The 26,868-nt window shown below is 37.7% G+C and overlaps 1 protein-coding gene across 1 annotated transcript; it reads left to right on the top strand.

Annotated features, from left to right (window-relative positions):
* Positions 1–5,037: 5,037 nt before the first annotated feature.
* On the top strand, positions 5,038–7,944 carry LOC138903348 (uncharacterized). The gene is made up of 2 exons (XM_070191308.1): positions 5,038–5,115; positions 7,471–7,944. The coding sequence occupies exons 1-2, from the start codon at positions 5,038–5,040 to the stop codon at positions 7,942–7,944; spliced, it is 552 nt and encodes a 183-aa protein (XP_070047409.1).
* Positions 7,945–26,868: the final 18,924 nt, after the last annotated feature.

Here is a 26,868-nt window from a genome sequence, read left to right as displayed (position 1 = left end):
TGTACTTGTTATAACTGTGGAAAATTAGGACATATAGCTAAAGACTGTAAAGCACCTAGAAACTTAAAGAAAAAACAAATAACTGAAATCATAATTGATGATGAAGAATATATGCAAATGGAATATATAGACTATGAACTAGATAGTGAAGATAGTGTATATGAAATATCAGATATAGAAGATGAAATAGGAGATGAAATAACTAAAGAAGATGATGAAACCTAATGACTGAAAAAGAAATAAAAATAATAACACGAGAAGAATATAAAGATGAAGAATCCTCAGAACAAAAGATTATATTTGATAATAGTATATTTGAACAAATAAAAGGAAAAGAATTAGACCTCAGTGTCGAAAAAATATTTGAAGTACCTACAATAAAAAATTGGTTCAAAAGACAAAGAGAAGAATACTACGTAGTTAGCCAAAAAGAACATATAATTGACTGTAAATATACAAAAGGAAAAGCCAAAATACCAATAATAAACAAAAGAATAATAAACAAAGAAATACAAGATATAAAGGCAAAAAACCCAATTAAATATGTACACCTAGGAGGAACTGAAATATTAATAAAAGCATGTTTTAGAGAAGGAATAGATACCCCTATAGAAATATATTTAGCAGATGATAGAATAATCCAACCTATAGAAAAAAGCATAATAAGTGCAATAAAAGGAAATCTTATATACCAAAAATTTAAATTCATAATAAGTGCCAATTATTCAATAGCAATAAACGATAGGAATATAGATAAATCATTAGTATTATACTGGAAAATGTCAGGAATAGAATTAACACCTGGAAGTAAGATATTTACAGCTAGATGTAAAAACTTATACGTTTTAACAACAAAACATAAAATAGCAGCAAAAAATAAAATTAATAAAATAAAAATAGAAAATCCATTTGAAAGAATAGTTACAGTTATTGATAATAATGAATATAGTTATAAAGAAATTGACATGGAAGAAGACTTAGAAATAGTAAAAGAAAGATTAAGTACATCAAGTATACCAAACCAATTAACTTATGAAACACCAACATCATCAAGGATAAGTACATCAAGAAGGGAATATATAATCCCAAAAAACTTAATAAGAAACACAAAAGAAAAAATAAATCCATACCATTACTATATAACTGGAATCATGGAACAAAGAAAATATCAAATATTAATAAATACAGGTCAAGAAGAAAATTATATCACAAGAGAATTAGTAACAGAAACTGAAATAATAACTACTGAACAACTATGCCCTGAATTACCCAAGGAATTAATAATAAATGAAGAAATAACAGAAAAAGAAATAATTATTGGAGGAATACCTTTGATAATACAATTTAAAATATATCAAGAAAACGAAAACGAAAATATTACATTAGGAATAAAATGGTTAGAAAAAGTAAAACCATACAATCTAGGAGATAAACAATTAACCATAACATACAAAGATAAGAAAATAATAATAAAAAGAACAGAAGAATGAAAATATATATACTCGCAAAAATCATAGTAGAAGGATATTATAATAGATACTATACACCAATGATAGATACAGGAGCAGAAGCTAATATATGTAAATATAATTGTTTACCAACAGATAAATGGGAAAAATTAAAAACACCTATGGTAGTAACAGGATTTAATAATGAAGGTAGTATGATTAACTACAGAGCCAAGAATATAAAAATCCAAATATGGGATAAAATATTAACTATAGAAGAAATATATAATTTTGAATTCACTACAAAAGATATATTATTAGGAATGCCATTTTTAGATAAACTATACCCACATATAATAACAAGGACACACTGGTGGTTTACCACACCATGTAAAAACAAAGTAGGAGCAAAAAGAGTAAATAATAAACAAAGAAAAAATACAGAATGGATAAAAGGAAGTGAAAAAATCACACAAAAACTAGAAAATATAAGTAAAAATATAACTACTCAATTAGAAATTATTATATTTACAATAGACAAAGTAAAAATAATCCAGAATGAATTAGAAAAATTATATAATGATAACCCTCTAAAAGGTTGGAATAAACATAAAACAAAAATAAAAATAGAATTAATAGAAGAAAACAGCATAATAACACAAAAACCTTTAAAATATAACTTTGATGACTTAGTAGAATTCAAAATGCATATAAAAGAATTATTAGATAACAATTACATACAAGAAAGTAATAGTAAACATACAAGTCCAGCATTTATAGTAAATAAACATAGTGAACAAAAAAGAGGAAAAAGTAGAATGGTTATAGATTACCGAAACTTAAATGCAAAAACTAAAACATATAATTACCCAATACCTAATAAGATATTAAAAATAAGACAAATCCAAGGATATAATTACTTCAGTAAATTTGACTGTAAATCAGGATTTTACCATCTAAAACTAGAAGATGAATCTAAAAAACTAACAGCATTTACAGTACCACAAGGATTTTATGAATGGAATGTTTTACCATTTGGATATAAAAATGCACCAGGAAGATACCAACATTTTATGGACAATTATTTTAACCAACTAGAAAATTGTATAGTATATATAGATGATATATTACTATATTCAAGAACACAAGATGAACATATAAAATTATTAGAAAAATTTATACATATTATAGAAAACTCAGGTATAAGCTTAAGCAAAACCAAAGCAGAAATTATGAAGAATCAGATAGAATTTTTAGGTATACAAATAGATAAAAATGGAATAAAAATGCAAACACATATAGTACAAAAAATAATCAATCTTGATGAAAACATAGATACAAAAAAGAAATTACAATCATTTTTAGGATTAGTAAACCAAGTAAGAGAATATATACCAAAATTAGCAGAAAACCTAAAACCTCTACAGAAAAAACTAAAAAAGGATGTAGAATATGGGTTCGATGAAAAAGATAAGGAACAAATAAGGAAGATTAAAATATTGTGCAAGAAATTACCAAAATTATACTTCCCAGATGAAAATAAGAAATTTACTTATATTGTAGAAACAGATTCGAGTAATCATAGTTATGGAGGAGTTCTTAAATATAAATATGATAAAGAAAAAATAGAACATCATTGCAGATATTATTCAGGATCTTATACTGAACCACAAGAAAGATGGGAAATAAATAGAAAAGAATTATTTGCATTATATAAATGTTTATTAGCATTTGAACCATATATAGTTTATAACAGATTTATTGTAAGAACAGATAACACCCAAGTTAAATGGTGGATAACCAGAAAAGTACAAGATTCAGTTACAACAAAAGAAATACGCAGACTGGTATTAAATATATTAAATTTTACATTTACAATTGAAATAATCACTACTAACAAGAATGTTGTTGCAGATTACTTATCAAGACAAAGCTACCCAAACTGAACCAGATAATACAATGGAAAATCTACTCTTAGCTATGACTACACTTTGTAAAAAAGTGGAAAGCATAGAAGAAGAGATACAGATAATAAAGAAAACAGCTAGTGGTCAGCAGCATGACTTGAAAAATGCGGAGATAAGACGATCGGAAGTCTCTAAAATTCCAGAGCTAGAAGGTGACGTTGAGAAACACCTAAAAACTCATAACAGTTTGTTAAATGCAGTTGCAGGAAGCAGCACAGCTAGCAGTTTATCTGCAAAGAAAAAGGAAGAAATTAAACCTAGATATACAAATACAAATATGAACAATCTATTTTCAAAACCATTCATATAGAAAAATATCCAAAATACCCAGAAAGAAATATTCCTACCACCACAGATAAACACCTACAAAGAAAGCCTAAACCAAGCCAAAAAGACATACAACCATATAACCCGTACATATATAGACAACATATATAAAATACAAAACTTCCTAAACAAAAATCCAAGATCCCAAACTACCCAAAATCCAGATGAAGATTATATTACTCATTATCTAACAGGATATAATAAACTAATAGCATTACCAAATACAAATGCAAAACTAGTAGCCACTTGCTACAATTACGGATTACTAGATACAGTATATACACAGACAGGACAAGAAATAGCTACCATACCAGAAGTATACAGAGCATTTATGCAGTACAAAAGAATAACCAAAGGAACACTATTCTATATACGATTCTATTCAGCTACAGCAGAGATACTATATGAAGAAATAAAACCCATCATACAAGTTATCAAGATCGGACTTACAAGAGAAATGCTAGTACCGGAAAAAATAGAAGAACAAGAAGAAATAGAAAAAATAAATATTCCAGACTTTTATGCAAATAAAAGGATTATCGGAATATCCACTATACTAAATGAACTAGCAAACAACTACCTAAACCAGAATGCTATTTGGAGTTATTATTCAAGAGAACAGACAATGATATATTCAAACTGCAGAGAAATACGAGAACCAGATATGGAAGAATTAAGACAATGGGTCTTAAGTCTTTTGAAGCCAGAACAATCTACAACCACAAGAGCTATAAGGACAAATTTTATTTCTCCAGAATTATTAACAAGATATTGCAAGTTAATCAGTCACAAATATCCAGATCACATATGCTCAAAATGCAAAGGAGAAGATAATATTGTTCCAGACGTACAACTGGAATAAACAAGAAGAAGATTACTGAAGAAGAAGACGACAAGCTAGACGACAAAGAAATATGGCAGACAAAATAATATGAAAGATATATTAGAATCTTTTCTTTTCTTTATGTTATTTTGTTTTTTGTAAAAGTCGTAAAGTAAATAGTAAGAGTCAGTTTCATGAACAGTAAAGGTCGTTCATGAATAGTAAGAGTCAAGAGTCAGTTTCATGAACAGTAAAGGTCGTTCATGAATAGTAAGAGTCAAGAGTCAGATTCATGAACAGTAAAGGTCGTTCATGAATAGTAAAAGTCATTTTGTAATATTATAAATAAGCCTTTCGTTTATGAAATAAAACAGGCTACATCTTCAGGCCAAGGGCTTCTCTCTCCTCTCTCTTCTCTTCTCACAAGAAATACTTACAGATAAAATACTTAAAGATAAAATACAGGAAAGCTATGGAAGATAAGCAAGCTATGAATCAGCAAGAAAATATGAAAGATCAACAAGAAGACACCAAGAATCTACAAAAACAGGTATGTAACACTATAAACATGACTAGCTAAACTAGTATATTCCTGATAATCTCATACATGTAGATTATAATTATCCATCATATAATAGTACTGTTATAAAAATCATCTTGAGTAAGTTTGCCATGAAAATATGCTAAGAGTAGGTAAGCCCAGACTATGCATCCTAAAGTTGAAACCGGTAGGCAGAAGGCCGTTTAGGGGAGTAAACAAGAGTTGAAGCGCTGTTAGGGTAACTGATTGAAGCAGAAAATCATGGTAGTGACCGGAAAAGATGATTAAAATAACTTATTATAATATGATGAATAAGGATAATAGACATAGAGATTAAAAGGAATATGTTTTAGCAAATCATATGATAAGATGAACACTTATCTAATAGACGACGATATTACCTATAAAACACTTATACTTTATATACTAAAAGACATTAATAATGATGTAAGAAGAATAATCTATGAAAAAATATTAGCCTTTGAAATAACAGAAATAATAGACCAAAATTGGACAGAACTAATCATCTATTGCCACGTCCACATCCATTGTGTCACTACCCCAATTTTCCCCCGTAGGATGCCATGATGGGACCTAGTCTTTATGACTAGGTAAGCCTAACAAATAATAATAACTTAGCCGAAACAATTTATCAAAATACTAAAACAAGCGGAATACTGATATAAACTTCCAATCAGACATAATCTCAATAGTACGCTCCCCAAAACCGGTGGAACTGAGTCATAAGCTCTATAAAATATTTCTAGAATATCTAATACATCATTTTCTGAAAGAAATACAACAGGAAGTAAAATAAAGAAGGTGACTCCGAGGCATGCGGATGTGGAGCAGGTATACCTCGATACTTACCTACTAATACTCAACTCTCTCAATATAGTAAATAAAATAGATGTCCGGCCCTATAAGGCTCGGAACATGTAACTGCTCCGTCGTAGTAGGCTTGCTCATAGGCGCTCGGCCATACTAGGCTATGTACCTCGGCCATGCTAGGCTCGTTTATAGGCGCTCGGCCACAGTAGGCTCGGTATATAACTTACCATCTGATTAGAGGTTGCCCAATAGGGGCATGCCCATCGATTATAGCTCGATGGTGAAGAAAATGTTGTAATACTGTATATATATAGACCCTCTGCTCTCTTGAATGGAATAAGACAATAATCAATGGAATAATAAGTCCCGATAAGGGAAAATACTGTAACTTATGAGACTAGGATAATTTATATAAATTGGGGAGTACGAACTTCTCTTTATGCCTCCTTATCAAACATATATAGTTACGAGATCATGCCAAAATGAAGGAAGGGCTTAACCTTAATATACCTGAGTCGATTTTCTTGATAATCCCTTAACACACGTCAATTGCGACAACATGTAACGGCGGATCGAAATAGGAAAAAATCCGTACGATATCCTTGAGAAAGATTGTACCGTGCTCTCTTAGAATTGCATCTCGACCAATCCAGATTCGCGCTTCTTTTTCCTTTCCGTGTGTGTACACTCAACATAGTGTACTTTTAGAGATACTATTCATACAGAAGCTTAATTTCTCACTAAAAAAGATGAACAAAGGAATGACTTTTAGGAAAAGTATATCATTTGTTACTTAAAACACCTAGCATCCTCCTTATTAAGGTAAGATATCTTCTTAAAATTGTTGGCTTTTGTGGGGCCCACTTTAGGATGACTAAGCCTTTTTAAGTGTGATGCCTTAACAAATGAATTATGAGTCATTGTCCTCTATTTGTCTTGCTGCCACATTGGGCCCTTTAGGCTTATCCAAAATATACTAATTAATCACCAACATCTTAATTAAAAGTTAATCTCCCACTAAAATCAATAATTACCCGATTATCCACATAATTAAGAATTATCTCAAACTACTTAAAATACTGCTCACTTTTAACATACTTTATACATCTTACTATCATGGTCATACGGTACCTTGTATGGCACTAGTCCATAAATACAGGGTATTGTAGCTTGGACCGTATTTTATCTCAAAATGTCAAACTTCGATAAAATTTATTTCTTCGATTTGCTTACCCTCTCACCTTCATGAATTTACTCATCACTTATTTGAAATATCATAATGCTTATAATCTCAAAATAATCTCATTCCCGAACTTACATCGATTAACTTACGACGAAACTTTAACGTACAATACTACAGGGTGTAACACTATCGTAATATAATACTGCAGAGCGCAACATCGACGTAATACTGTGGGGCGTAATAGACGAGGTGCATGGTGGGTTCGGTTTCGGGGTTAGGAATGAGGGTGGTACCTCATTGTTGGATTTTGCTACAGCTTTTGACTAGTGCTATCTTATTCGTGTTTCCAGAAAAAGGAGGAACACTTGGTCATTAAGGTTGCCAGGACTCAAATTGATTACCTTATCCTTAGGAGGGGTAATAGGGGCATTTGCACTTATTACAAGGTTATCCCGAGTGAGTGTCTGTCGAAGCAACATAGGCTCCTGGTAATGGACTTGGAGGTCAAGAGAGTAAGGAAGAAAAGAGTGGTGCACGGTCAGCCGAAGATTAAGTGGGGAGCCTTGACTAATGCAAAGGCGCAAGAGTTGGGGGAGAAAGACTTTGCCATGGGGGCCTGGAGGAGTAGTGGGGACGCGAGTAGTATGTGCACCACGATAGCGAACTGCATTAGGGAAGCTACTAGAGAGGTGTTAGGGGTATCGAAGGGTTATTCGGGAGGCCATAAAGCGTACTGGTGGTGGAAAGGGGAGGTCCAAGGAAAATTGGAAACTAAGCAAATGGCATATCTAAAGCTAGTGGGGAGCACGGATGAGGAGGAGTAGAGGACATGTAGGGAGCATTATAAGAAGGCTAGGAAAGAGGTATTATTGGCAGTCATGTCGACTAAGACTGTAATGTTTGAGTGATTGTATGAGGATCTTGGGGGCAAGGAGGCGACATGAAGCTGTACAAGTTAGCCAGGATTAGGGAGAGGAAGGTACGGGACCCGAATCAAGTGTGATGCATCAAATACAAAGATGGTAAGGTTCTGGTGGAAGAGGCATATATTAGGCGTAGATGGAAGGAGTACTTCCATAGACTCCTGAACGAGGAAGGGGACAGGAACATCGTGCTAGGTGAGTTGAAAAACTCAGGGATTCAGAGGGATTTTAGGTTTTGCAGGCGTGTTATAAGCGTGGAGGTTGAGGGGGCAATGCGGAAGATGAGCAGGGGTAAGGCAACCGGGCCTGATGAGATCCTAGTAGAAATTTGGAAGGAAGTGGGTCGGGCAGGCTTGGAATGGCTTATTGGGTTGTTTAATGTCATTTTCAGGGTGATTGATGATCCCATTGTACAAGAACAAAGGTATTATTCAAGACTGAAACAACTATAGAGGTATCAAATTGCTGAGTCATACTATGAAAAATTGGGAGAGGGTGGTGGAGAGGAGAGTGAGACATAGTGTTACTATTCTTGAGACCCAGTTCGGATTTATGCCGGGAAGATCTATTAGAGAAGCCATTCACCTTGTGAGGAGATTGGTGGAGCAGTACAGGGAAAGGAAGAAGAACTTGCATATGGTATTCATAGACATGGAGAAGGCCTATGATAAAGTCCCGAGAGAGGTCCTATAGAGATTAATAGAGGCTAGCGGTGTCCCAGTGGTTTATATTAGGGTGATTAAGGATATATACGAGGGAGCGAAGACTCGGGTGAGGACTGCGGGAGGGGACTTGGATCATTTCCCAGTGGAGATGGGGTTGCATCAGGGATCTGCTCTTAGCCCATTTTTGTTTGCCTTAGCATTAGAGGTGCTGACACGACACATACAAGGGGAGGTGCCATGGTGTATGTTATTCGCTGATGACATAGTCCTGATTGATGAGATGCGTGATGGAGTTAATGCTAGGTTGGAAGTTTGGAGACAAACACTGGAGTCTAAGGGTTTTAAGTCTAGTAGGTCGAAAACTGAGTACTTGGAGTGCAAGTTCAGTAATGGGATGTATGAAGAAGGAGAGGAAGTGAAGATTGATACTCAAGTCCACAAAAGAGATAGTTCCAAGTATCTTGGGTCTATTATTCAAGGAAATCGGCAGATTGGCGAGGATGTTACCCGTCATATTGGAGCGGGGTGGATGATATGGAGGCTCACCTCAAGGGTTTTGTGTGATAAGAGTGTGTCATCTAGACTTAACGGCAAGTTCAACAGAGTGGAGGTTATACCGGCTATGTTGTATGGGCTGAGTGTTGGCCCTTCAATGAGTCCCATATCAAGAAGATGAAAGTAGCTGAAATGAGGATGCTGAGATGGATGTGTGGTCATACCAGGAAGGATAAGATCAGGAATGAAGTTATTAGGGACAAGGTAGGAGTGGCATCGGTGGAGGAAAAGTTGCAGGAGTCGAGGCTGAGACGGTTCGAGCATGTGAAGAGGATATATATAGATACTCCGGTCAGGAGGTGTGAGAGGTTGTCCATTGCGGGTCTGAGGAAGGAAAGGGGCGGGCCTAAGAAATATTTGGGAGAGGTAGTTAGGCAGGACATGTCATTGATCTATCTTACCGAGGATATGGCCCGCGATAGAAAGGTGTGGAGGTCGAGAATTAGGGTTGTAGGTTGACAGATAGTAGTGTGTTCCTCCTAGGCTTACCAGTAGTACTAGGACTATTTTTGTATTATTTTATTCATGGTTCTTTACAATTACATATTGTGTCATTCACGCTCGTTACCTTAATATATTATTGTTACTATTATTTGCTACTTGTTGCTTTAGCTCCACTGTTCCTTGAGCCGAGGGTCTATTGAAAATAGCTTTTCTATCTTTATAAGGTAGGGGTAAGGTCTACGTACACACTACCCTCTCCAAACCCCATTTATGGGAATACACTAGGTTTGTTGTTGTTGTTGTTGTTGTTGTTGTCAGTCCCTTCTTGCTTTAGTTTTAGTCCGAAAGTATTGATTTGTGTTCCCAAAAAATAATAAAATTGTATAAATTACAGGCATGTTGTAGGATTAGAGCTTAATGAAGAAGTCTAACTCAAAATGGAGTATTCCAACTCAAAAAGGTAAGAAGGAGAAATGCAAGCAAAAGTGTGATCCGCATAAGAAAGTGCGGTGCGGAGAAACGCACATGCAGCTACAGAAGGACACCTGAAGTCTTAGAGGAGTTTTTAAAAGTTCGGTCTGCACCCCAAATTATGTGGCCGCACAAGATTTGAAATGTTCAGAGAAGGTGCAAAAATACCAAGTGTGAAGCCTCGTCAAAGTGTTGTCCGCAGTAAAAAGGTACGGTCACAGAAGCTGAAGTGCAGCCGCGGATGGAATTTTGCGGCTGCAGAATTTCTCCCAACTAAAGAAGAGAAGAAAAGTGCAGACCGCACATGGAATTGTGTGGTCGTAGAACCTCTTGAAGGGCATTTTTGTCAATGAATTTCTGGGCAATATAAATAGATGGGAAACACTTTTTTTAGGGCAAGTTTTGTATTCTAGAGAACTGTAGTGGTTATATTTTACCCTTTTGGGAAAGTAGTGACATATATTGGTGAAGAAGAAAAATATTGCCATCGCAGAAGAGCTTATGCAGCCACAGATTTCACCTGTGGATCGCACTTCTTGGAGGTACATAAGATGTCAAATGACATGGTCTCTGATATTTTTACCTGTCAGTGTGGGGCAGATGTGCAACCTCAGGAAGAATTGTGTGGATCACGCATTTTTAACAAACACTTGAAGGCCAGGTAGAAGAGTGCGGACCGCACTTGAAATTGTGCGGCCGCACTCGACTCTTTTTCCTCTCAAATTTTCTAAGTATAAATAGAACTTTAGGCATCATTTTACACTTTTCACAGTTTTGAGAAAGAATTGTTACTCTGAGAGCCTACCTGAGGATCTAGTACTGTCAAATACACACACCCATTTGCACTCATAGGATCTTTGCACATTTACATCATCTGGTATGCTTCATTTCATGTTGCTTTTGTTTCATTTTAATTTTTGAATTTATTTTTCTTTTTTAGCTTTTTTTAAGGCCATTTGTTATTATATTCCATCTGTGCATTCATGTGGGGTAGTTTTATAATGGGTAACTATTAAAATATGGTAAAATGGGTTGGGTTAACTGATTACTATGTGTACACCATGTTGCCAAGTTGATTTGATCAATATTTTGCAAAATCTAGGTATAATAAGACCTGCTCGACTGAAATTTTAAATGTGCGGTCCACAGTTTGCTAAGTAGGGTAACTGGTGGGAGGATAGTGTTTTTGCTGCCGCACTTTAATTGTGCGGACCGCGGAATTTTTGGAGGGGGCGTATTTTTTGCCCTCATTGTCTATCTGAGGCTTTCCCTTTGAGATCCTGATGTGCGGACCGCACTTAAAATTTTGCGGAACGCAGATGAATTCTGTGGCTGCACAATGACCTTGCATTGTCCATCAGAGAGTATGCATTTGAGACCCTTGCACATCTGTGCAGAAGTGTGGCCATACTTGAAATTGTGCGGTATGTACTTCCACTCTGCGGGTTGCACTTCAAAATGTGCAGACCGCACTTTCCCATTTATGCAGTATGTTTGTTCTATCGTAACCCCACTGCTTCTATGTTGTTCTCACTCACTTACTTGAGTCTTAACTGTATTGAAGCATGATTTGCAACTAACAATTCTCTTTGTGTTGATACAGATAATGTATGATCACGAGGATAAGGTGAAACTACCAAGGGAAGAGGAGAAGCTTCAAGAGGTCGAGATAGAGGTGCATTGCCCCCAATTGTGCAAAAGATAATATCCAATAAAGCAACAGCATGTCTAGGGAGAGGTAGAGACCTCTATGAGTCTAGATTTTATGCCTCTTCTAGGGAATCCTCCAAGGGAAACTCAGTGTCTATTCCGGAGGAACACAATGGGGAGAAATCTAGGCCACATGGGCGATCTGAGCCTCTGGATGTGCCTTCTACATCCCACGGTACTTCCTAGGATTCAAAAAGTGCCAGCCAGGAGTCCGAGGCAGCTATTGTCGAGTCTAGTTCTGATGACGCTCCTGATGATGGTATAGGGGGAGTAGGTACACAGGCTAGTTTAGCTTGGACAAAGAAGAAGGAGGCTTGGAAGGATAGATTTGTGAGTTGCCAGGCATTCTCCGATTTCTGCGACTTTCGGATGTGGTGGCCGTTGAGATCTTTGACTCATGAGCGGCAGTTTTTATTGAAAGATATTGATATGTATAATCTTGCAGTTTTGGAACAGTTCACAAAAAAAAGGGTGGATACTATTTATGGAGAAGTTACTAGATGTCAAGAAGCACCTTGTCTGAGAGTTTTATGCAAACACTTCGCATATTCTCAAGGGGACAAAGGTCACAAAAGTGTGCAATTTGAAAGTGAAGTTGGATCAGCATACTCTGAACGCGTACTTGGGATTCAAGGATATGAAGCCGAGAGAGTACCTAGAGAAGTTGGCTTGGAAAGAATAGGCCAGGCCATGGCTTGCAGAGATCTTAGCACCGAGACCCATTCCTCCTTGGATTGTTGTTGGGGGTCCTATTATCCGTAGCACATTGAGTTTTGAGGCCAAAGGGTGGCAAACCTTTATTTGTAGCAGGCTTGACCCGTGCCAGAATGAGAACAACCTACCTGTTCCTCGAGCTATTTTGGTGGCATCAATCTGGGTGCCCTCATGTCGGCCAACATTTCTCTAGTGTCACAGCACAACATTGCTTACCCTTACCCCAACACTATTACGGAGTATCTGACAGATGCAAAGGTAGAGTCCAAGCCCTTTGACACAAACGAAAAGTCGACAGGGCCATTTGAGTGGTACAAGTTGCAGGATCCGAGGAATCCGAAGAGGAGTGCTCAGCCTTCTACTACTACTGGCCAGTTTGATGAGCCGGTAGTGGTAGTTTCTGATACACCTGATATTCCATCCATATCAGCTGATCCTTTCACCAGTGCAGCAGCTGTTATGCCTGAGCCACCATCTTCAGCTCCCTCTACAGTTCCTTCCACAGCTCCTAGGACAGTTTCTACTCCAATTCTGAGGCTGGTGCCCATGCGTACAGGCCCACTTTCTGTTGTGTGAGTCTCAACAACTGAATGCAGGCAGCAACTTCTAAGTTATCTAAGATCTTCAGTGTTGTTGCAGGGAAGTCATCTACACAGGTACCCAAAGATCCAGCTGACATTGATGAGAAGTTGAGAAAGATCTTGGACAACCAGAATGTGATTATAGATACATTGGTATAACATAGTGCTATGATCGAGGGGTTGAACAAACGGGTGAAGAAGATGCGAAAGTCCCAGGCCAGCAAGAATTTAGTAGATAAGCTTTGGACTGAGGTGACCCGACTAGTTACAGCCGTAGATTTGCCATTTTACATGTTGCTTGACCCATCCCAGCACGACCTAGATTCATCTACACAAGATGCTCCCACTGGCCAGTCTGAGGAGACATGCCTTGCCACCGTTACTGCTGATGCAGTGCGTGCGATGTTCGTTACTCCAGCCACTCCCAGATTTGATGATGATATTCAATTGGTTGAACCAATAGGAACTGATGTTGCTGGGGACACAGTGATGACCAAGGATACTTAGGGAGTTTCTTATCCCTCTCTACTTTTGCTCTTATATGGGTTACGCATTGGGGACAATGCTTACTTTTATTCGAGGAGGGGGTGGAGCCTATGGAATGTAATAATTGGACGACTTTGTTTTATTTTATCTATCTTTACTAGTTATTGCTTTCATTAGCTTTTTTATTTGTTTTCTTTGATTTTTTTTATGATAGTAGTTTCTTTTTATGAAGTAGCTTTTATGTTTTTCCTAATAGTGTGGATAATAAGCCTTTGGTTTCTTAACGTCGCGGTTCTTTCCAAATGTGGTCTTTTGCGTAAACCGGGAGACGCTTCCCGAGTAGTAGTCATACTTCATTTGGTATCAACATACTTAACTGCATACTTATGGTTTGAAATAAAGTTTTTGGAAGAAAATAACTCTAGTTAGTGACTTTGAGGTTCTTGAGTTGACTTTGATCATCATTGAGTGGTTGATTGGACCATAGTGATCTTTAACTTGATTGTGATCATGTAGGATTTATACTCTATCATTTTTTACGATCTAGCTTCATGAGAGGTGTGGTGATTTTTGTTTCTAGTCCAAGTACCTGAGAGGATAGTCTAGACCTTGCACTGAATATGTTTCAAGGTAAATCTAGGTTTGCTTGGTTTGGAAGATGATTGTAAGCTTTCCTTGGTCTGTTTGAGCTTTTCTATTACCATCCGATGTTTGTTATCCTTAATCAACCCCTTTGAGCCTTTAGCCTTTCTTTGTTGGTAACTATGATACAAGTCTTTACCCGTTTTATCTATAATCCTCTCTTGGCACACGGACCTTCCTTAACACTCTTATGAAATATGTGGCTTAAGGCATAAGTTTGGGAGGAAAGTTGAGAATCTAAAAGAGGTATCAAGACACTAAAAAGGAGAAAAGAAATTATCTTTATGAAAAGAGAAGGCAAAAAAATAAAAAGAAAAAGAACAAAAAGAAAATGCCAAAATGAAAATAAAAAGGGAGATTGATTAAATCAAAAGGAGGCAACTATCTCTAGTATGAGCATCAAAAGAGAGAGAAAAGAATGAAATGAATAATAAAGAGTGATATCAAGTCTCTCTAGCCCCCAAGAAAAATAAATGCCTCTAAGGTTTGGTAAATGTGAGCCAAGAAATGAAATTAGTGGAGTGCTTAAGGAAGGGTGTAATCAATTATCTCATATGGTATCCTACCCCAATCCAAAAACTTTCATTACAACCCGAAAGAAGTCCTACTTAATTTTGAACCGAGTGAGCTTACATTAGGGGAGATCTACATGAGGGGAAAGCCTATGGTGCTTGAAGCCTTACTTGTGACATTCCTTTGCGAGAGAAGAGTGAACCTTTCATTGATCTAGAAATTGAGTGTTAATTCTTGAAATGAGCATGGCAAATGAAATGTAGAGGAGAGAGAGTTTAGAGTCCAGCATGATTTACATTATAGAATAAGAGTCCTTGATGAGTGAAGTCAATTCTTGAAACTAAAATATCATACTAGAGTTATATGCACGTAATATATGTTTTGTCACCTTGTTAAAAATGCATGAATATTGTGGGTAATTATTGGTCCCAACTGAGTATGAATGGCTTACAATTGACTCTTTGAAATGACCTTTCACTTTGAGAAGGTATGAACTAATCTATTTGCTTGAGGACAAGCAATGACTTACGTTTGGGGGGGTTGATAAGTGTGAATTTCAACTACTTATTAGTACCTTCTTGCTTTAGTTTTAGTCCGAAAGTGTTAATTTGTATTCCCAAAACTAATGAAATTATATAAATTGCAGGCATGTTGAAGGATTGGAGCTTAACGAAGAAGCCTAACTCAAAAAGAAGTATTCAAGCTTAAAAAGGCAAGAAGGAGAAATGCAGACAAAAATACGGTCCGCAGAAGTAATTTTGCGGCTGCAGAAGAGAGTGCAGTCCACAGAAATGCACATGCGGCCACAGAAGGACACCTGAAGCCTCGAAGGAGTTTTTAAAAGTAAGGTCCGCACAGCAAATTGTGTGGCCGCAAAATCTGGTCGCACTGACATGATTTGAATAGTTCAGAGAAGGTGCAAAAAGACCAAGTGTGAAGCCTCCTCAAAGTGTTGTTCGCAGTCAAAAAGTGCAGTCGCAGATGGAATTGTGCTGCTGCAGAATTCCTCTCAACTGAATAAGAGAAGAAAAGTGTAGACCGTGCATGGAATTGTGCGGCCGCAGAACCTCCCAAAGGAATTTTTTGTTAGTGAATTTATGGGCACTAGAAATAGACGGAAAATACTTTTTTAGGGCAAGTTTTGTATTCTAGAGAGCTGTAGCGGTTATATTTTACCCTTTTGGAAAAGTAGTGACATATATTGGTCAAGAATTATTAGTTTTATCATTTTAATTACAGTTTATGGCTTTAATTACTTCTTCTACTTTATTTTCTTCACTTTCTAGCATGAGAAGCTAGATTTTATCTAGGGTTGTCACCCAACCCTAGTGTGTAAACTTGATGAGCTATTAATTTTAATACTTGTTTATGATTGGGTGTTTATTAATTAGCCTTATTTATGTATTATTTCTAGAATTAATAGTTACAAACATTGATTTATGCATACTTGACTTAGTTCTTACTTGAGAAAGAGGAACTTAGTCTAGGAAAACTTGGCTAACAAGGAATTGAGCTAGTTAAGGTTTTGGCTAGTTTAATTAAAGGGTTTGAATTAGAGATAGGAAAAACCTAACTTCGACTCATATCAATTTTTTGGATTGCTACTAAATTGGACTTGAGAAATCCAATTTGGGCATAACCACTCTATGACCGAAAGGTATTGATTGGGTACTTGAGAATTGAGAGTTATAATACACCTCGATCCACAAAATAAGTATTAACGTAGTTTACCCATTAGGTTTGTACCTAGGTGAAGGTTACACCCTTAAGCTTTTCCCAATTTGATTAAAAACACCAAAAATAACTATTCTCTTTCTAGTTACTTTTAATTAGTATAAATCTCTTAGTGTTAATTTGGAAACAAACGCCCTTTGCTTGGAAGTGTAATTGAGTTGTTTTACGTACTCTTTTCAAGTAACTACCTAACTTCTTTAGTAGGACCGATTTGATCTCATGTTGAGCCAAATCTTTCCCTTTCACAGCATGGTGTACGTCGTGATGTGCTCCTATGGATCTGAAGTCCCATCATATTTTGTTTTTAACCTTTTCGGATTTAACTCAAGTGCTGCGCTTGGTTTGAACGGTAATTATGTGTATTTTTTTTTATTTTGGGCCTTTTAATATTGGTGGTGCACCTGGAATCTGATCCATTCGGTGGTGAAACTCCTTCATACTTTGATCCATTCATTCATTCATTTCCCTCATAACTCTGATAAGCTCAGTTTTGAAGGGTTCATTCCCGTTGTCATCAGATCTCACCCCTTGGGGTGTTGTTATCGACTCTTTAAGCCGTTTGATTTGTAGGAACACTGGGAGAAACCGGGCCTCTTCCACCCGCATTATTGGAAATGCCTGATAGCGCTTATTTCAACTCCGTCATTACACGATCCTACCTCGAGATATGGCTCATGATAGCTTTATGCTTCTCTCTTAAGATTTTCACTATTTCCATGGCATGTTCCTCCTCCGCATCATCGGGAGTTGGCTCCTGCACATGACGGGGATACTGCCCTTCACGAACCTGGATTGCTTTGTCCCCTTCGTTTCGGGTGTCGTTTATTGAGTCTTCATGTTGTGGCAAGTCTTTGCGTCCCTCAATATTGTGTGTGATGTTAACATCACTAGCTGCCATTTCTTATTTTTTGCTAAGGAAAAATCAAACACGTTAATAATAAACACAAGGATCAAAGCAATTACACAACTGTCTAGTCCCCACGATGGGCACCAAACTATTTACCCACAAAATAGTACAGTTAAATTTGTTACGTAATTTATAGACAAGCGAACTGATTTAATCCAAAAATGATAAAGAAATAAGATAAAAGTAAGACTTAGCGATTGAAATTAGGAAAGATGACAAGCCTGACTTCGAGCGTAGTGTCTCTGATGACAAAAATGAAAGCAATAATAAGAATGAGTAAAGTAGTTAATTTAAGAGCAAGAGTGAAATGTAGCATATGTTGAACAAATAATTCGTGTCTTACAATGATTGTTGCCTGCTATTTATAAATATACCTAAAAAATAAGATTCTAGGATCAAGCCTCACTTAAATGATAATAAAGGAGTCATTGATGAATATGTAAGGGCAAGCCATAAATACAAATATTCTCTGCAACGGTTGTTCATTTAATGTTAGAGAATATTCTTCATTATGCTATCCGATGGCAAATATTTGATCTCCTCCCGTTGACCACGTCCCTTCGGGATTTACCATATGTCAATTGCAGTTGTTGTTCCCGGTATTGATTGGTGCTTGACTCGCCTTTTACCTATCTTCGGTTTCACGTGTCGTGCTATCATTCGACCATTTATTATAAACCAATTTTACCCTGTACAAGAACACCACAAGCTTTAATGTGGTTGTTTGGCTTGGAGTACTTGGCCAAATTGAACCTTCTTAGGGGTCGTTTGATTCAAGGAATTAGTTAGATTATTTCAGTATTAATTTTGGAATTAGATTGCATCCCGTATTTGATTGGAGGTATTAGCTGAAATTAATTTTATTTTTATACCAAAATCTTCATATAACTTATCTCATATAGAAGGTGTGATTGATTATCCAGTGTGATTGATTATCCAGTTTATCATCTCGGTTATAATTTCAGAATTATAATTCTGAAATATTCTAGTTTTAACAGATAGACATAATTATATGCAATTAATGTTTTTATATCCACTAACCACCAATTGTGGGGACGAAAATGAGAGTTGGATTTGTCAATTTGCATATGTGCTTCTAAATAATATCTTTTTAATTTACAAGTAGACTAGGCACTTTAAATAAGAGATAATTAATTTGTCACATGCGATTGACCATCTTTAATACCCTTATCAATTCAGATATGGGAATTAGAATGTCAAGGTAGTTCATGAGAGAATGAATCTACTTGTTCAATTGTCATGTCATAATTCTTATTGGCACAAGATAACATTTTAATAGTTGTTTAAACTTGGGAATGAGAGTAAACGACATTATGAGAAAATTTACCGGCACATAAACTAACCCATAGGTTTTAAATTTTCATATTATATTTGGTAATTTAAGGTTTGATAAATTAAATTCTATTATAATAGAGCTCGAATTCTTGTGACACGATCAATATGCTAATTCAAAACACCAAAAAAGTGTAACAATATATGTCTATTTTGAAAGGGGACGAAGAAAATTATATATCCCGCCCGCACTAAGTTAATTTAGAACTAAGAAAATTAAATTGTTTGATTTAGTATAAATATCGAGTGGAACAATAGAGTTATAGGAGAATGTCACTCTTCTAGTTTATCTAAACTAAACATACAATTTTGGGATAAAATGAATGAAGACTTTACCTATTAAAAGTGTGAAAATAGCACGGGCTAGTCAGTTTTCGGACTGGTAATTAAAAAAATAGCTAGTGTTTGCGAAGTCATTAAAAAATAGCCACTATTTTGCTGCAACACAGAAAGTTCCAGCATAATATACTGGAGATTGGTGCACCTATGTATGAACTTCCAGCATATTATGCTAGAATTCCAACACAAAATGTTCCAGCGTAACTGCGGGATGTGTTAAGACAATTTGAATAGGACGAGAAGTGTTTCCTTGAAATGTAAAGGAAGGCCATTGGGTGCTTGATTTTCATTTTGATGTGACGCACGGTCTCGAGTGTGAATGTTTAAAGGATCTTTCACGTTGTTAAATTTTGGGATAAATTAAATCCTCATGTCTTGTCAATGAGTTTGGACTCAAGAAGAGTAAGTGATTGCGTAGTAATTATGGTTACAAATGGGTATTTCTGATGTTGACGGCTCAAGAAAGATTACCTTCGAAGAGACTTAGAGTCGGCAACATTTTATTGGTTTAGGTGCGACAGAGGTGCATTTTGATTTGATGCAACGGTTGGGTAGCAAAGTATGAGGGAACATATGATGAGAAGTTTTTTGCGGTGGTTGAAGTACTAGCAGGTCAAGTAGGAGAAGTAAAGGTTGAGAAGTCGCTTAAAGGAGATGGTTTAACTGAAGTAACAATGGCATATTAGCATATGGATTATGTGGTAGGGTAGTCGCGTGCCTTGAGGAAGTGTAGAATGGTTTGGAATCGTGATAGAATGTGATTTGCCTACAAACTTTATTTGGAGTGATGGTTACTGTACGAAGAAAGATTGAATATGGCAGAAAGGAGTTTGTTTGAAATGAAGAGGGATGTGAAGATCTGATTATCATTTCAGGCGCAATATGACTTGAGTTCGGAAGGTATTGTTGAACTTTCAGTTGATGTCAATAGGGAAAGTGCAGACTTAGATAAATGGTGGGCGAGCATGAGCTCAGGAGAATTTACTGATTACATGGTCGTTACACCCAGTGCAGCGTCGTTGGAAGATGTTGGTTGTGTGCAAATGGGTTTTGAAGAGTTCTCAATGGTTTTTACCACGGTTCGAGGAGTATATTTCCTGCCGGCGTGAGGAATATGTTGCGTATTGGGATTTTCTCCAGGAGGAGATCAAATGGAAGGTTTCTGATTGATCGGGTATGTGTTCTACTTGTGACTCAGAGTGATTATGAGATTCTTGTACTCTTCACAGGATGGCATGGTAGATGCGATGTATTGTGTGGGATTGATATTTGCAAGTGCAAGGTCACAATTCAGTTTTGAAGGGAAGGACGTAAATTCTTAGGCAGCATGGACAGTTTCAGATGACTAGGTAAATGATATTAATCGGTATGGCCTGATGAGAGTATACATTTCAGAAGGGGCGATATGTTTTGATTCATCGATACTTCATTGGTATTACGGCACTCTCCTGGCTAATCGACTGTTGATATTCAAATTTTGCTATATGGCATGGGAGAATTATAGAAGTATTTCTCGTGGGATGATCGTGTATGAAAGATGTGTTAGACATTCGGCATTGGAGTTGGGATCAGATATGGTGATTCATGTGTACTATGGATTTGGACACTGGGAGTCCTCAGGAGCAGACTGTTTCATGGTTGTGGACTGTGAAGTAATGGCCGAAGCTAGCCAAATGATAGTATGTGTTATGATTCAGTCATTGTTGGCTTCCTGAGGATTATTTATCTATTTGTAGGTGACCAGAGTTGATTTGGGGTCCATTAGTAGGCCCAATTAGGATGTGTATTCTACACGAGTCTGACTGGTTGGCTCCCTACTGCTATTGTTGAGTGATGTGCCATTCGGTTGATGTTGAACTTATTCGTGGTCTGAAATGATCTATGAGTTACTCTTCTATGCTATGAGAAGTTGTGTTTCATTGGTTATATACATACATGGTATGGATCTATTGGGGGCCTTATGGCAGAATTTGAGCGAGATGAGTATTTGGGTATTGCATGATCAATTGCGTATTGGTTATGTTCTTTCAGGTTTTGTGTGGCATTTTTGTCATTTGCCTCTCTGTCGTTATTGATTTTGAGCAGGGTGGCTCGAGGTAGATAATATGGACCAGCATTTGGATGAGGTTACGCATTCCAATGGAATTATGTTAAGGTATGAATCTTGCGTTAGAATCGTGTGATGGTCCTACGGTGTGTGATGAATTTTCAGCATTTCTTTGTGACAATACTTGTTAATTCGTCGGGGCAGTTCTCTCATTGGAGTCATTTTTCCATGACTGGATACATTTGAATTGTTGCGTATTCGCGCACAGATGGCAGGGTTTGTGGCTCTGAGTTATATTTGTGTGGCATGTCTGTTGGATGGTTGTGTTTAATAATATAGGGTCATTGGACCTAGAGTGGGTACTATCAATTTTGATTATGGTATATTCGGGAGAATAATATTGAAAGTCGGCTTAGAGAGTGATTATGGTTCTGGTAGGGGGAGAGCTCCATGACTTGTTGCTCTGATAAGGAGGACATGAGATTTCTGCATGTTTCTTTTATTATTAGCAGTGTACAAAGGTTTTGGAACGAGGTTTGGTTCGATATGGGGTTTAATACTAGTACTTGGTTGGCTTTGGAGTAGTTACTGTGATCATGAATGGTGTCACGAGCATGCGAGTTAGGTAATATGTTAGTTGATTATATCCATGGTTATAGTTATAGCTCGATGCAGCTCGTTCAGAATTATGCAGTGTGTAGATGTGAGATTCGGGTCTTAAAAAAAATTCTGGATGTTTGAAATTTGGCTCCAAGGATTTTGGGCTAAGGTTAAATTAATAAATTTTCTTGTTAAGTTGAGGGGTCAAACCTATATGGTATAGGGATACGTGATGATCACCCTCGTGTACATGCATGGTAAGATGGAATAGTGATTTGATGGCTTGGAAACAACTCTTGGCACGTTCGAGGGCGAACGTATGTGTAAGTGAGGGAGGATGTAACGACTCGGCCGGTCGTTTTGGGAGTTATAGCCCCGTTTCTCCCATTTCTACTTCTTTATGTATTGTTTAGCTGTGTTGTGTTGTATCGGGTTGGTAGGTTCAGGTCCGGAGTAGTTTCAGAGTGGAATGAGACACTTAGTCTCTCATTTAGAAGGTTAAGTTGGAAAAGTCAACCGGATGTTGACTTATGAGTAAACGAACTCGGATTGGGATTTTTTTGGTTTGGATAGCTCCGTTAGGTGATTTTGGACTTAGGATCATGTCCGGAATGTAATTTGGAGGTTCGTGGTAGAATTAGGCTTGAATTGGCGAAATTGAAAATTTGGTGATTTCCGGTAGGTAGTGAAATATTTGACATCGGAGTCGAAATGGAACTCCGGGAGTTGGATTAGATTTGTGGTGTCATTTGTGACATGTGTGCAAAATTTGAGGTTATTCGGACGAGGTTTGATAGGTTTCGGCATCTGTTGTGGAAGTTTGAGGTTTCAAGTTTATTAAGCTTGAATTGGTGTGTGATTCATGTTTTTGTTATTGTTTGATGTGATTCGAGAGCTCGATTGATTTGTATGGTATTTTAGGACTTGATGGTACCTTTGGTTGAGGTTGCGGAGGCCTCGGGTGTGTTTCGGGATGACTTTTGAGCGAGTCCGGGCATTTCCAGAACTCAGGTATGGTTCTGGTGCTTTGAATTTCGCGGATCTCAGCAGAATTTTTCGGAACTCAGCAGAATTTTGCGAACCGTATAATTCTGCCGCAGCCGCACTCCGGGGAAAAGTTCTGCAGATCCGCTGGTCCGACTTCGGAAGCCTATATCTTTTGAACTACAAGGAATTTTGAGATGATTCAGAAGCCTATATCTTTTGATCTACAAGCGAAAGTTGTAGCACTTCATGTCTAGTTTCCAGAGTGGTAAATAAGTCATCATTTGGACATCTGTAGAGAAAGTTATGGCCAAAATACTAAAGTTTGGCAGTGCAGCCACCAAAAAGTGCGGCCGCACAAGTTTTTCACGACCGCAGGACCTGGGAGGCGCGGCCGGGCTTGGAATTTCGCGGACCGCATAGTGGGAGTTCAGAAGGTGCACTATATAAACGGGGTTCAGGGCATTATTTCACATTTTGGACCTAGGGAGCTCGGTTTGTCGCGATTGTTCGTGGATTTTTCAAGAAATTCATCGGGGTAAGTGATTCTAACTCGAATTTGGTTAATATACATGAATATATCAATGATTCCGTCATCTGATTAGTACTTTGAGGTGGAAATTTGGAGAAAATTGTAGAAACTTCATAAAATAAATTTTTAGGATTTGAATATCGATTTGAAGTCGGATTTGAGTGAAACTAGTATGGTTGGACTCATGAGTGAATGGGCGTTCGTAATTTGTGACTTTTACCCGATTCCGAGTCGTGGACCCGGGGGGGCGGGTTTGAGCCAATTTCGGGTTTTTGGTCTAAATTGGTAGTTTTCTTGTGGAATTTATTCCATTACTGTATATTGATGGAATTGTACTGATTGTGAATATATTCGGAGCATTTGGAGGCCGAGTCGAGAGGCAAGAGCATCGCGGGGTAGAGATTTGACCGGTTTGAGGTAAGTAACGATTGTAAATCTAGTCCTGAGGGTATGAAACCCCCGGATTTCGTATCATTTTACTATTTTGAGGTGACGCACATGCTAGGTGACGGGCGTGTGGGCATGCACTATTGGGGATCGTGACTTTGTCCGTCCCGTAGCAACTGTAAAGTTGCATATTTTGTTGAAACTATAGGATACTTATGTGTTTTAGAAAGAGTTTTCTGTAAATTGGGTTGAATACCATGTTTGAGCCTTGTGCTAGTGCTATTTGGACCCTTAGGGGCCTTTTCTTACTATCCTCTCACTATTTTCGATTAAAAATTTATACTCAGTCATGGTTATACCTGTTTATTGCATAACTCAGTTTTTATTACTCTATTTTGATGCATATAAATGTTGTTTTGGGCTGAATACCCTGTTTTACTGAGAACCAGAGTGGCATGAGAGGTTTATGACTGAGTGAGGCCGAGGGCCTGATTTGTGAGGATATTTATGGGATCGGGTTGCACATCGCAGCATGTTTGATATAGGCCGAGGGCCTGATTGATTTATGCCATGATTTTGCTTGATATAGCGCTTGGGCTGAAGGAGCCCCTCCACAGTCTGTACACACCCCCAGTGAGCGCAGGTACCTACAGAGTGCGAGTGTTGAGTGCCGAGTGCTGAGTGATTGGGAGGCATGAGTGATGGTGAGGTATGTCCGAGGGGTTGTTTACGAGTGATTATGAGGTATGCCTGGGGGGCTATATATGAGTGACTGTGAGGTTTGCCCGAGGGGCTGTATATGAGTGATGTTTTTGCCCGAGGGACTGTTTATGATTTCATCATTTTTGCTTACCTTGCATTGAGCCTCTGTTTGAAAATTGTTGTAAATATCTTTAAATGATTTTACTAGAAGTAGGTTTAAACGAGATGTTTTGATTCATACCCTGATTTTAAAAACATGTGGTATTTTACTGAGATTTCATGATATGAACTTTATATGCTTATTGCTCGTCACTACTTCTCAGTCTTTATTTATTGTTGTTACTTACTGAGTTGGTGTACTCACGTTACTCCTTGCACCTTGTGTGCAGATCCAGGTGTAGCTGGACACGGTAGCGGTTGTTGACTATTCCGGTCACAGATTTTCTTGGGGATAGCGAGGTAGCTGCCTGGCGATCGCAGCCCTGCTCTTCTCCCTCTTATCTTCCTTTAGTTGTATTTAGCTATTTAGTACACAGAAACACAATAGGGGATCTCCCGAGATACCATCCCGTAGTCCCATACGTAAATGTGCAGGGGGATCTCCCGGAATACCGTTTTGTAGTCCCAAAATAAATGTGCAGGGGGATCTCCTTGAATACCGTTCCGTAGTCCCAAAATAAATATGCAGGGGGATCTCCCGGAATACCGTTCTGTAGTCCCAAAGTAAATATGCGGTACAGGGGGATCTTCCAGAATACCGTTCCGTAGTCCCAAAGTAAATATGCAATGCGAATGATAGAAATACAACTACATCACGAAATTCTTACAATTTAGACTAAGTACCAGTCAGGGAAGAAGCATGAAATTCATTAAGCATGCTGTACATAATTCACATAAACAATTAAGACGCGTAGACATGTTGTATTAGACTAAACATGATAGCTACACATATTGGAATAACTCAATTAAGAAATGAAAATAGATTAGTACTCATTAAAATGGTATAACTCAAAATAACAGGAAAACATGTTGCTGCTCAGTAAGAAAATCGGGTTTTCCACAACTAGCCCGTGTACGTACTCGTCACCTCACGTACACGGCGCTCGCATAGCACAATAGTTCCAAATCTTATGGGGATTTCCCCCACACAAAGTTAGGCAAGCCACTTACCTCGAACCAAGCTCAATCAATCGGTCACAATGCCTTTCCCACGAATATCCGGCTCTGAATGGCCCAAATCTAGCCAAAAGCAATTACATATCATAAATACTACAATAATAGACTCATCTAATTAATGAAATCAACACTTTAACAAAATCACGAAATTAACTCAAAAATTTCCCGTGGGGCCCACGTCTCGGAATCGGATAAAAGTTACAAAATAGGAACGCCCATTCCACCACGAGTCTAACCATACCAAAATTACTAAATTCCGATACCAAATGGTCCTCCAAATCCACAAATCAAACTTCCAAATCCCTAGCCTCCAACTTCCAATTTCCACCTTAAATACACACTAACTAAGTGGGAAAATACATGGCAAAGCAAGCTTATTGATCAAAAATAAGCACAAGGGATTTACCTTAAGAAATGCCTCGAAAAGGCTCTCAAAAATTGCCCTAAACCGAGTTTGCAAAGTCAAAAATGACAAAACTCACGAAGCCCTTCGATTTTAACCACTTCCCAGGTATTTTCGCACCTGCGGAACCTGGGCTCGCACCTGCGGGTGAGCTTGTGAGGAAATTGTGCGCATCTGCACAATTCATTTGGCCCCTCTGCCTTCGTACCTGCGATGAAAGGGCCGCATATGCGCGTGCGCGTGCGCGCCTGCGGAATTCCCTTCCGCTTCTGCGGACCTTACGCACCTGCGAAGCCCCCTAACGCATCTGCGGGCATCACAGATGCGGAAATCACCTCGCACCTGCGAACCATGGCACTCTTCCATTTTATCGCTTCTGCGCCAATTTGCTCGCACCTGCGGGCAGCCTTGTGCACCTGCGATAACAGCTGAACCAACAAAAGCACCAGATTTTCCTAAGTCCAATTTCATTCCGTTAAGCATCCGAAACACACCTGAGGCCCCCGGGACCTCAACCAAACCTACCAACCAATCCTATAACACCATACGAACTTAATCGAGCCTTCAAACCACATCGAATAACTCCAAAAATCATGATTTAATTACGGATTCAAGCCTAAGAACTTAAAATTTTCCAAATTCTACAAACGACGTCGAACCACGTCAAATCTAGTTTGAATTACCTCAAATTTTGCACATAGATCACAAATGACACTACGAACCTACAACCACTTTCAGAAATCCATTCCGAGCTCGATATCAAAATTTTCACTATCGGCCGAAATCGCCGAAAATCTACTTTCGCCAATTCAAGCCAAAATCTACTAAATACCTCCAAAACACATTCCAGATGCGCTCCTAAGCTCAAAATTACTCAACG

The sequence above is a fragment of the Nicotiana tomentosiformis genome, chromosome 12, assembly GCF_000390325.3.
Source record: "Nicotiana tomentosiformis chromosome 12, ASM39032v3, whole genome shotgun sequence".
Taxonomy (NCBI): Eukaryota; Viridiplantae; Streptophyta; class Magnoliopsida; order Solanales; family Solanaceae; genus Nicotiana; species Nicotiana tomentosiformis.
This window is presented reverse-complemented; position numbering and strand designations above follow the sequence as displayed.

Coding starts and splice junctions, on each gene's coding strand:
- LOC138903348 (XM_070191308.1), top strand. CDS start 5,038: ATGGAAGATAAGCAAGCTATGAATCAGCAAGAAAATATGAAAGATCAA. Junction 5,116..7,470: donor CCAAGAATCTACAAAAACAG/GTATGTAACACT, acceptor TCGTGTTTCCAG/AAAAAGGAGGAACACTTGGT.